The sequence below is a fragment of the Chrysemys picta genome, chromosome 9 (assembly GCF_011386835.1).
Source record: "Chrysemys picta bellii isolate R12L10 chromosome 9, ASM1138683v2, whole genome shotgun sequence".
Taxonomy (NCBI): domain Eukaryota; kingdom Metazoa; phylum Chordata; order Testudines; family Emydidae; genus Chrysemys; species Chrysemys picta.
The window spans coordinates 93,011,137-93,023,153 of record NC_088799.1 but is presented as its reverse complement, the minus strand read 5'-3'; the positions used below and the strand labels follow the sequence as shown (position 1 = coordinate 93,023,153).

The 12,017-nt window shown below is 44.4% G+C and overlaps 1 protein-coding gene across 5 annotated transcripts in view; it reads right to left on the bottom strand.

Moving 5' to 3' along the window:
• Positions 1-11,763, bottom strand: part of NRK (Nik related kinase) — a 123,214-nt gene extending 111,451 nt beyond the window's left edge. For 4 of the 5 annotated variants that reach the window (XM_008169038.4, XM_042851102.2, XM_065556689.1 and 1 more), the window contains exons 1-2: positions 11,355-11,763; positions 4,271-4,336 (exon numbers count right to left, since the gene is read on the bottom strand). In XM_008169038.4, the coding sequence (XP_008167260.2) occupies positions 4,271-4,336; positions 11,355-11,411 (123 nt within the window). In that variant the 5' untranslated portion in view covers positions 11,412-11,763. Of the gene's footprint in view, positions 1-4,270; positions 4,337-11,354 lie in introns of those variants that run through there. The other variant, XM_065556690.1, reaches the window with a different exon arrangement.
• Between the last annotated feature and the right edge of the window lie 254 nt (positions 11,764-12,017).

Here is a 12,017-nt window from a genome sequence, read left to right as displayed (position 1 = left end):
GCAAGCTAGGACAATGACTTCCAAAGCTGCAGGGAATCTCGGCCACGCTTTAAGGGGGTGCAGGATGGAATTCCCTCCACAGGGAGCCAGCTCTGTTGGTTTGTGCAGAAGGGGTCCAGGAAAGGTGCCATTAACCTCACCTCTTCTTTACATGCTTCACAGAGACTGGCACCACTCCCCCTGCAGTCCTTAAGCACAAGGGCTTTCCATTGTGCCAGTCAGCCCATGCACAAGGGAAGCGCCTTACATCTCCTCTATCCCATGCAAACCTGTGTGCAGGGACTGGACACCATCGCTCTCTCTGTGTTTAAAACCTGAGGAGGCACAGTTGAATGAAAGGGTTACGGTGAACCTTTTTATGTGACGTTAAATTTGCTACGCTCGCTGACCATCATCAGTGTTGTCAACTCTCCCCATTTTATCATGAGTCATGTGATATCTGTTTTTTCTTAATGCCTCTGCTCACGGAGTCACGTGATTTCATAAGAATCTCAGCTGTCATTCAAAAAACCCGAACCCAAACCTATGTTTCTAGCCATTATGGCTGAAGATAAAAGCATGAAAATGTGAAACCCAAAGCCTAAAAAAATTTAAAAGGAAAATAAAAAGAACCCCAAATATATCATTTTATAAAACTCTGATTATTTCTATGCCAAACTCATGATTTTGTGTGTCTGACTCATGATTTTTGAATGTTTGAGGTTGCCAATATTGGGATCTGCAAACCTGATCCCCCCCATATGTTGTTTGAATCTGTACTCCTCTAGCTTTTATTCACTTAAAGCATACAGATCCTATCATTAAAACTGTTCTGTGCAGCTCTAATGTTATTGTGGGCCAACTACATATGTAGACTGGTGTTTCTGTTACAATCTTTGCTTTATAGTGGCTTTATAACTTCCGTTTTAATTGGCAAAGAGCTGAAACTGGGTCTACAACATTCCAGTGATTAGATATCATTTTTTCCTCTCAGAAAGTCTGTTAAGTAGCTTTTTCTATGTAATGATGAACCTCTAATTTTGTTTTTACAGAGTTGCATTCTTTAAAAAAAAAATACAGTATAACAATTCTGATTTTCTAGATCCAACTGGTCTGCTTAGTTACTTTGGATACAGTTTGTTGAGCCGGAGTTGTGTTTTAGGTTGTTTATGTGTATATTTAGCTATTTTTGTATGTATGGAAGATATTGCTGCCTTTGGAGAATCAATACATGCTCCTATGACATAATTAAGTATTTGGATAGCTGGGATTACTTTCTGACTAAAATATTTATGATCACAAGCTAAAAAATGATGCCAGCATCCACTAACCCGTCTCTATCAGTCCCAGCTAACTACAAATCAAAAACAAATTATACACCAGAATAAAATACGTAAATACCATAAAACCCCCGAGTTTGCAAGATGTCTGCAAACAGATTGTATTTTAACAAATTTGTTTAATATTCAAAATGTTTCAATAAATGGCTTTTACCAACACATTTGAGCACAGGAGTATGTGAAGACAACTCAAACTGAGTATTCAGATGATTACTCAATATTTGGAATTTGCTAGAAGCTTTGTGTGTGGGTCACCTAAATCACATCATATTGTTTACGTTCCTTGACTGGAAGACTTAACTTTACACTTTCGCCAAGAGCCACTTGTATTTCTTGATTAAACAGATCTTTGTCAATGGGCCCCAAATTCAGTGGTCAGAAATATTTATATGAAGGAAACATTAGTGGTAAGAATGTTCACAGACAGCCAAAAATTAAGCAATGCAAAATAGGCTGAATTGAAAGCAGCATTCTTGTTCAGTTTACTCACAAACAGGCCTTTAAAAAAAACCTGGTATTGCGTTGCTATCTTAGCATTTGAAGGGCCGGATTCTGATCTCAGTTACATCCAAATCTGTCCCTAGCTTGCAGATTTGAAAAGTCCTAACAAATTATTACAACAAAGTTGGTTTTATTGTCCTATTAACTTTGGCCTTATTTAAATTCTTATGCTGCTGTGATTATTTTCCATTCCCAGATATCTAAACTGACCCACTTACTGTTTGGTCACTGGTTCTTGGAAGTGTTACCCAATCATATTCATCCTTGTACCATACATTCCACCAAATACAAGGCTCTCCTTCATTCCCATGAACAAATGCCTCAGGCACCACCCTTAATTAGTATTATCAACATTTCTTACATGCTTTTGCACTTAGATTTTAACATTCAACTAAACCATATGATCTCTCAAAACTTTTTCTTTTTCAGTAAATAAACTGAACTATGTTTTTCCTTCCTGTTTTTAGGGTGATTAAGGAGCAGCTGATTAACTCCAACCCCAAAAAATCCTTAAAAGAGTATCCAGATAGAAATAATTCTCTCTCTATCATGCATGGGTTTATTTTAAATTATGAAGGGAAATGATGTAGCAGGCAGCAGCAATCTTCATTTTTGCAGGCAGAAATTCTGTCCTCCATAAAACCCATGCAACCCCACTGATTTCACAGGCCCTAAAAGTTTATTGGCTTCTGATTTGCCTACTGGAACTCTGAATTTTCTACTTTTGACTTCATAATCCTTGCCGCAGCCACTGAGTGCATTGTAACAAACAAGTGAGATTTAACAACTGCAGCAGATGGAAAGTTATGATAAAAATGTCAAATAAAAAAAAACGCAGGATGGGAAGGCAAAAAATACAGTATTTCAGCAGAACTGTCTCTACAGACAAAGTGTCCCAAGCTTGTCCATAAGGTATCTACGGATCTTTAAAACCTCAAAGGGAGACCAAAATGTGGAACCAGTTGTTTCTTATTAAACACTAACATACATTTGAGAATTATGTATCTTGGGCATCTTGAGGAATGATAAGTGCTATCCACAAAGGAGGTTCACAGCCTCTTACTAGTGGAGACCCTCCCCTACACCTGACCCCCTCATCGCTATGGATAAGCTGAAGGAGAACCCAAGTCTCCATGACCAGATCCTGCTACAATAGATGCCCCCTCCCCGTGTCCATTTTTTCCTTCTTTTCCTGCCTTTGATCCTTCTTCCTTTTCCTCTTGTTTTTTCTATTTCTCGTTGTCTGTGTATTCATAGACACATATATTCCTTGTCTAGCTTGTTATTCTGTTGCGGCTTCCCTTCACTTTTCCCCGCTAACCAGAAGACTGCACACTGGTTGGAGTGGGAGAGTCCACTGGTGGATGGACAGGGCAGGGTTACATATGCCCTCAAAGCTGAATGAGTGCTGCAGGAGAAGAGAAGCCTACGCTAGTGGGATACAACCTGAGCCTGAATTCTCTATATGTGACCTTGTCCGGTGGCCAACTGCATTACACTGCAAGGAGCAGGGATAGATGAAAGTGGCTTCCAAAGAGTAGCTCATCACATTATCCACTGCTGCGGGAGCTTGTTTCTGATGGGAATTGTGGGAGATCCAAGGTTAAGGAGCTTTCTCCATTGCTGTGGCCTCTCTCACCTGCCCTGTGCTCTCCTTGGACTAATCTTGTGTCATGGACCCTCCTCCATTTCCCTTCTCCAGGTGGGAAACACTGATCTAAATTCCCTATATATTTTCTCTATTTCTCCTTTTCCGATCATTCCTAAAGAAGGCCTCTGACTGAAAGACCCCAAATTCACTTCTTTAGACCAGCTGACACCGATTCCCATCTTAAGTCAAACTGTGTATCGCGTAGTTTGCCCAGCATTGTATAGCACGTTCATGTTGTGCTTGGTGAATTATCCGTTGACATAACCAATTGATTGGTAGTTCTGCCCTAGTGTCCCAGCAATGAACTGTAGCAACGGGAAGAGTCAGATACTTGTCAGCCCTCCTGAAGAGCATGGCTAAGTAATTCACTCATGCCAGCTCCCTACAGTGCACAGCTATTTTTGTGAATATTTTTCCGTGTCCTCTCCCCCAAAGAAGGCACTCTACCGGATCTAGTTATTTCTCATGTTAAAATGTTCTCACTATATTTGCACTGTACCTGCAATCTATGGAAAATATTTTTAGAGTGAAAATGACAAGAGGGAGAGACCAGGGTGGTGGAAATCAGTGTGAGGGCCACCATGGAAAGCTGCCCATGAAAACGTGGAAGTGTCACTGGAGGAAAAAGCACACAATTTCACAGCTGCCACTATTCAGGATCGGGCACAAACAGTTATGCAGAAAGACAAAGCAAGCTATTATTGTAACAACCACTCCCACATCTTATATGTTTCCTGTTCTTTGCTATAGGGCAACAGTTATAGCAGGAAAGACATAGTAAATGAAAAAGGCATCAAACCTTATAGACTTGTCCATATGTCCCATTTCCAACTACTTGCACCAGTTCAAATATCCCTGCTGGATCCTGTAAAAAGTACAGTAAATACTGTTATTCATGGCAAAGCAGTTACTCACTTTTCAAAGGGATCACTACTGTTCACAAACAGAATGCAAAAAGTCCAACACGCTTTCTTGTAATGATTTATATTACAAATAGAGAGAATAATAAAACAACTAAATAGTAATACAATCATCAATAGTAAAATATGATGAACTTCTATTACAATTTTCAGCCATGCCTCTAAAAACACTATATAAATCTTAGTCAGTGAAAGTTCAAATACACCAATATCATAGATAAATGCAGATGGGTAAACTGAAGTACATAGAAGTTACATGACTTGCCCATGGTCACATGAAAATTCAGTAGCAGAGGCAGGAATAGAACCCAGAAGTCCCAAGTCTAACCACTGAGCCTATCTAGAGGATGAATTTGGACATCTCTTTTCTGTCAGGAAATAATTAGGTTAGTGGTCTACAGAAAGAACGAACCAAAGTTACAAAATGTCCTATAACTCATTTGTGTTTGATTTAGATCTACCCTTACCAAAACAATCATAATATCAAGTCTACATCTAAAATGGACAGTCTCATTTTGCAAAGGTGGACTGGAAGACAGGGAATAAAGAGCTTTTTGTCTCAACATCATGGGTTTGAATCCAGACTTGATTGCTGTTAACTACGACCAACTGCCATGTAACAGATGACCAAGGGCCTATGTGAAATAAGCTAGTACAATTCCATTAAAACCCACCCTTGTCCACAAGGATGAAGTTGAGATCTATCTTGTATCATTTCTCAAGTAGCAAGAGTACTCTGCAGAAGAGTATGGACAAGTAAACATCTACTCCTGCAACTCAGCATGTTAAGAAATCTGTTGTTTCAGTTAAAACTCACTTGAGAGATTTATATAAAACCATTAAGAACTCAAGAGACCAGTTTCTTGGTAGCTGACTGAGCAATTTATCACTCTAGTGCATTTCTTTGGAGGATATCATTGAGAAGTTTGTATGAAATATTATTAATTCCGTGAATCCGTTACTCACCATCTGTTTTAGCTATCTATCATGTCGGGTGATATCTTTGGGTACCACTGAGGGATGTGCTATAGAATCACATAATTCACTCAGAAGTCCAGTTTCTGTGACGCTGGCTGGAAAAGGCCGTCATTTATCACAGAAAAAAATGTTTATCTGGTTGAAGATTATTTGTTGAGTAAATTTTTTTTTTTTTTTGCACAGAAACTGTCCACCTAAGGATTGATCCAACACACTTTGCCTAATCCCCACCCTGAAATAAACAAGAGTTTTCTGCATAAATGAAACCAGACTAGGCTTTTTGTCAGCAGAGTGTCCTGATCAGCGTGCAATAGATTTCATCGTGAGAACAATGTAACAGAGACTTCTACAATTGCATTACTGCGCAGTTATTCCAAAGTCAAATAGCTCCGGAAGTGGCAAAAGCACAAGTCCTCCTTATAGCCGTGAATGTCTATTTTTATCTTGCTTGGATTCTCTGTGTTCCCGGACAGTAAATCTGAACTCACTCATCTTCAGTCCTTTGTAGTTAGACGGTTTTTAATTGTCTCCTTCCCAGATCTCCAACTGTCTGTAAATTTGTTTTATTTAACTAACAAGATGGAACCAGCTCAGACTGACTTTTCACTTATGCACATGCTCGGGAGAAAGGCACAAGGAAATATATTGAAATTAGCAGAGAAATTACACATAAGACGCTAGGGCACAGTTTGAGTTTATCCTTTCTTGATTTCGGTATCGATTCTGAAATTTCTTACGCATACCAAAATCAATGGAACTATTCATGTGCAAAAAGTTAGGAAAGCACATAAAAGGCTTTGCAGGAGTGGAGCCCTTGTATGGTGCTTCATTTCCATTGGTCTGGGATCTAATTAGCTGTGCTCTTTCTTTCACTTATGTTAGAGCCAGCAATAAGGTGAAAATCAAATTAAGCCAAGGTCAAAGTCAGGAGCAAAGAATGGGCCTGGCAGCTATAGGTGGTCCACACTGTTGCCTGGACACTTCCTGGAACACCCCTTGGGTTTATATAGGACAGGGAGCCAATCAGGAGCCATGAAGCTGGTGCCTGTCAGACCCCTTGAGGCAGGACTTCCCATGGTCCATGCCCACAGTGGGTCATGGGCAGCAAGCTGGTTACAGCAGCGGCTGACTGGCACCATGGAGATGCCAAGTGCCTGGAAGCTCTGCAGGCCTGAGTTCTAGACTCATGGGGCCTTACAGCTGGGCAGCATAAGCTCTACCCCCAGTGCTGATGCATCAAATATTCAGACACCCTCCCTGGAATTCTTCCTCATTAGAGCTGCTTTGTGGAATGGGCACTATAGCAGTGTTTCTCAAATGCGGCCACCGTGGCCGCATTTGGCCAACACGGGCTTTTCTTGCGGCCACAGCCTCCTGGGAGGTGGTGGTGGGGAGAAAAGCAGTGGCTCTTCCCCCAGGGCCCCCAGCAGTGTTTGGGTCCTGCTCCTCCCCTCCCACAGAGACACAAAAAGCTGAAGGAGCAGGCAGCCAGCGAATTCCCCACCTTTCGGGGGGCGGTAAGATTGGGCTTCAGCCCTGGGGTGGCAGATGGCAGGCTCCAGCCACGGGGCTTTGGGCTCCATTCCCCAGCCATGCGGTGGCAGGCTCTGGCCCAGAGCTCACCCACCGTCCCCCCAATCACTGCTGGCCCCCACTGCCTCCCCTAGTGCCCCGTCACCCCCGGCCTCCACTGCCTTCCTACCCACCTCCCCATTCAGGACTTAATTTGTCCCCAGACTTGCCTGGGCTGAGTAAGTCTGCTGTGAAAAGTGATATTTGTTGGTATACTAATACACCTCTACCCCGATATAATGCTGTCCTTGGGAGCCAAAAAATCTTTATAGGTGAAACCACGTTATATTGAACTTGCTTTGATCCGCCGGAGTGCGCAGCCACCCCCCCCCCCCAGAGCACTGCTTTACCACGTTATATCCGAATTTGTGTTATATCGGGTCGCATTATATCGGGGTAGAGGTCTATTACTTTTCACAGCAGCTTAGTAGCTAGCAAGTCTTTAAGGAAAAGCAACCAAAAAAGCAAAAGACACAAGAAAAAAAAGACAACATGCAAAGCACCTCATTTGTGTTTCTATTCTGTTTAGGTACAGTAAAGCATAGAGACAACTCTACATTATTTTTATTATTGAATCTACAAAAAAACCCAACAACCCTACATATGTAAGTTACTATGATTTGGGCATGTCTATGTGCATATTTATTTGTTTTCCCCAAAGTTAAGTAAGTATTTTAGGAAAAACTGTCAGAGCGGCACCAGCAAGTGTTGGTGGCCGCACTCTGAGGCCACCACAATTTTTGTTGTGTGAACCCCTGCACTATAGAGTCCTAGAGCAATTGCCCCACCCATGGATCTTTCTCTGGAAGATGGTGGTGATAAATTAGCTGTTGTGAATGGCACACAACCATGTGGATGAAAAGAAGTTTAATTTCTCATTAAGTTCATGCACCCAATACCTCAGTGGTAAAATTAGCTCTGCCTATAATAGGGTGAGAAGAAAGAAGTTCTCTGTTTATGCAAATGAACCTATGCAGGGTTTATCTGCCTCAAAACCAGCTTTATCAACCCATTTGGCCTACTACCCCCCACCCTCTCCAGATCTGTTTGTGAAAATGACGAGCACATTAGGAAAAACCTACGCAGCTAGCTACTGGCTTCCACCATTTAAATGAATGCCAACAGTAGATCAGATATAGCAAAAAAAACCCTGTCTACCACCTTTAGTAGCCAATTCAATTTTCATGTCTCAAGTCTCCAAAGAAATGACTATAGCCAATAGGCTTGACCATCTCTCTTCTTTTAATCAATGCACAGTATTAAACTGGGCCTTGCTGGTGTGACAAATGCTGGGATCTGTGTACTGTCCTTGTCTGGTTGGACATGAGCACTGCATCCTCAGCTGGCACATTATGGTTAAGTCCTCACACTGGGCCAAGTTCTTAATTATCTCAGAGGTAGGAATCATCTTTGATGTAGTGCTTCCTCTCAGCGAACATTTTAAAACTCCATAGCCCGTATAACCCTTCACCACCTACCCAACTGCCAAGTTGCTACATTTCCTTTGACCAATGCCAAAATTCTGACCCAAACATTCATCACTTTGAGGTTAATTACTGTAATGCCCTGTACCATATGCTGGTCTTCTTGCTTTCCTTTATCATCTGCAGAGTGTTCAAAAGGCAACAGCAAGACTGCTGACCCACCTGGGCAACATATTACCCATCTACAGGGTGGCATGCCAAATGCTGCACACAACAGGATACCGACTGAAATACACTTTTCATGGATTCTGCAGCCAGGCAAGAGAAAAGAGTTTGCAGCTCTGATTTTTCTGCTGGGCCTCTGTCCCTCTTTACAGGAGCAAAAAATCAAAAGGCATTTTAGCCCTCTGGTTGCCCTTATGAAACGAGCAACCCTGGAAGGTCGGTAACATAAATTTACACCGTTAGATCACCAGGGCAGCACGGGGTAATAACCTGGTTTGGAAGCCAAAGAGCAGCACAACTCCACCCTGATGCTCCCTGAACTTTTGGAATGTATGGGCCAGACCACCTCTTCCCATGGGAGGAGGGGGCCCGGGAGGAGGACATCTCTGTGAGGATCCCCTCATACCATCCCACTGGAGGAGGTGGGGCTAACACCCAGGGAACTAATGCCATGTGCCTCTGCACTGGTTCTGCCCTCAATTGGCTGCCTCCCTCACAACAATGCGATAGCATAGTTCCACACTACCTGGCATAGCTTTGGCCATGGCTGACCCAGGGAGAGGGCTTTGCAAAATATGACCCCAGATCAAATTTGTTTTCCCCTCCACTCATAATTTCCATGGGGCTGGAAATTTGCTGGCCTCAGCCTGTCTCCACTCTTGCCTCCTGTGTGGACCCAAGACTGCAGCCTCTGCTGGGTCTGGGAAGCAGGGACTATGCTGTGGAGGTAGCTGAACACTGTCTTACATGTGGATCAAGGGGACACTTTGGGACTCTTTAGTGTTTCCCTATTGAGGTCTAGACCTGCAGTATTCAGGATCTCTGGGGTAAAACCCTGTGGGAGATTTGCTGGCTTTGACACTGAAAGCCAGCAGGCTGCTTTACAAAGCTATTCTCCTTCCTGCTCACACAGGATTCTTATTTCTTTAACAAGATAAGACACATCCACTTAACTTCATCACTTTGTCTTACTCGTCCAAGTGTAGCTACATTTCAGGTTGAATTCTGGCTTTCCTGGCCATGACCGGGTCAGTGGGTCCTGTGCCATCATTGCAATCCCTACGATACTGCAGGCCTTTTATTTTTCCTGCCTCTTGTGTTTGGAACCCCCGCCATATGATTTCTGTGCAGGGTTTTCCAAACCCTCTTTTAAAGTCATTTTTAGAAAATATCTTGCTTTGGTTTCCCTGTTTGAGGCTGAAAGCACTTCGCCACAGTTCTACTAGTTTTTTCCCCTCCCTGGATAGGAAGGGTGCATTAGAAGAATAGCTGTGGCTGGACTGGCATGATATTTCCACTCATCTTTTTAAAAATCTGAGCTGGCCACCTAAGTTGCAACCATGTTAACTCTTTGTGGGCATGAAATATGACCAGAATCGGTTTTATGGAGACAGAACTGGTTTACATTAAAACCCTGGAAGTTGCAAGAGCAGGCACGATGCTAGTATTTATAATCAGCCATATTCATGTCAGCTTTGTTGGCCTTGCAAAAATAGGACACACACACACACACACACACACACACACACACGGGCCCTATTTACCACACCCACCCTCTCCCCACACCTTTGCGGGATTAAAGTAATTCTTATTGAAGTCAATGGGAATTAGTTACTGGGGAAGGGGAACGGGACAGTGATGAGATTGGAATAAAATAAAACAACATCTCTGGACCCTAAAATCCTGTTTATTTTATACCTGTGAGTCGACTTGAGTACAGTTATTGCAGGAGTAAGGTGAGGAGCATTCAATGTAGGTATGTGAGTACTTGGGGCTAAATTCTCTGCTGGTGGAACTGGGCACAGCTTCATTGACTTCAATAGCGTTTCACCCATTTGCACCATCAGAACATGTGGTCCTCTGTGTGCATTTTAGAGATATTTACACAGACGGGGTGAAATCCTGTTTGTCTTACTCTGCAAGGAGTCCAGTCCCCCTAAAGGTCAGTCATGCAAGGAAGACTGGGCCCACAGTTTGCACAGCCCAGGCCATCTTTACATAGCTTTAAACAGCTTGCAGGCAACCTAAATAGTGACACCTACCTTGAAAAGGTCAGGCAGGCATCAGCTATTTTGTCCTTAAAGATGCACCGCACAGACTCCACCTAGCTGCTCCTTTTGCAATAGTCAGCAGTGACTTGTACTCATCAGGGGGGAAACTATCTCCCAACTAAAACTAAAACTCTGTAAGGCTGGGAATCCTTTGCCAATCACAGCTTAAAACCAGATGCTGTCAAATCAAGGATCTGCCAGAATAATACAGAGGAAGAAAACACATTGGGTGGGTCATGAAGGGCAGCAGCAGAGAGAGGCTGAAAATCGCTTTCTAAACACCTCAGCTGGGACACTGCAGCCCACCATCACCCTGCCCAGAAAAACAACAGCACCAGGAATGACTGAAGCAGCCTTGAGGCTTCTCCTCCAGAGAGGAGAAGGAGGAAACATTCGCGCAAGCTGAAACCAGAAGCAACAGGCGACTGGGCAAGATCAAGGCTTGGGTCTGCTCCCGGCGCTGCGAATGCCCACAGAGGAATGCAGGGGCATGGACCTGGCGGAGGGAGAAAAGCCCAGCTAAGCACGGCTCAGTTCAGGCCACACTGGCTAGGCATGGACCGGGTCAGCCAAAGCAGCTGGGCATTGGCTCAACACGGGTTAGGCAGGGCAGATGAACCCAGCCAGGCTCAGATGGGTCCAGCCCGGCCAGATCTGCATGAGCTCCGCTCCCCCACGTCCCAGCCCTGGCTAAAGCCAGAGGTGCCACTTACCCTGAGCGCTGCCAGGTCGATGTTGTCCAGGCTCTTGGCCGTGTAGTCCCTGGCCATGATCCCGGGAAACTTCACCAGGCTGGAGTCGGTGGCTGTGCAGGAGAAGTCGCCGCTGGGGCAGGCGTTTCTCGCTGGGGGGTAAGGGGCGCTGCACGGGTGGAGTGGGTGTTATTTATTGATTTTTGCAGAGCTAACGGTCTCGACCTAGCTCAGCCCTTGTCGGCGGGTCCGTCCATGGCTGCGAGCTGTCTGTCTGTGTGACAAACACAGGAAGCTTGACATGCAAGCAGCAGGCACCGCCGGGAAATCCTCCCCAGTCAGAGGGCGAGGAAACAGCCCCGGAGCCGAGTTTCTTTGAAGAAAAACAACTTTTGCAGAGACATTTCCTCGGGAAAGTTTGCAAGGAAGTGACGTGCCCGAGGGGGTTTGGATGCAGCAGCTGCGGCCAGAGCGGAGCCGGACTGGGGAGGGAGGGGCAGGGAATTGATTAGGGGGAAAGGTAACGAGCTGGAGCCGGCAGACCCAGGCGAGCTGCTCCCTGTGCACCCAGCCACTCCGGAGCCCAGCGCGTCCCGGGACAAAACCCGGCAGCTGGATCCAGCCCCCAACGTCTCCACTTAGGCGTTAGACTATGGGGAACATGGGGCTGGACCCAGCAGGTGT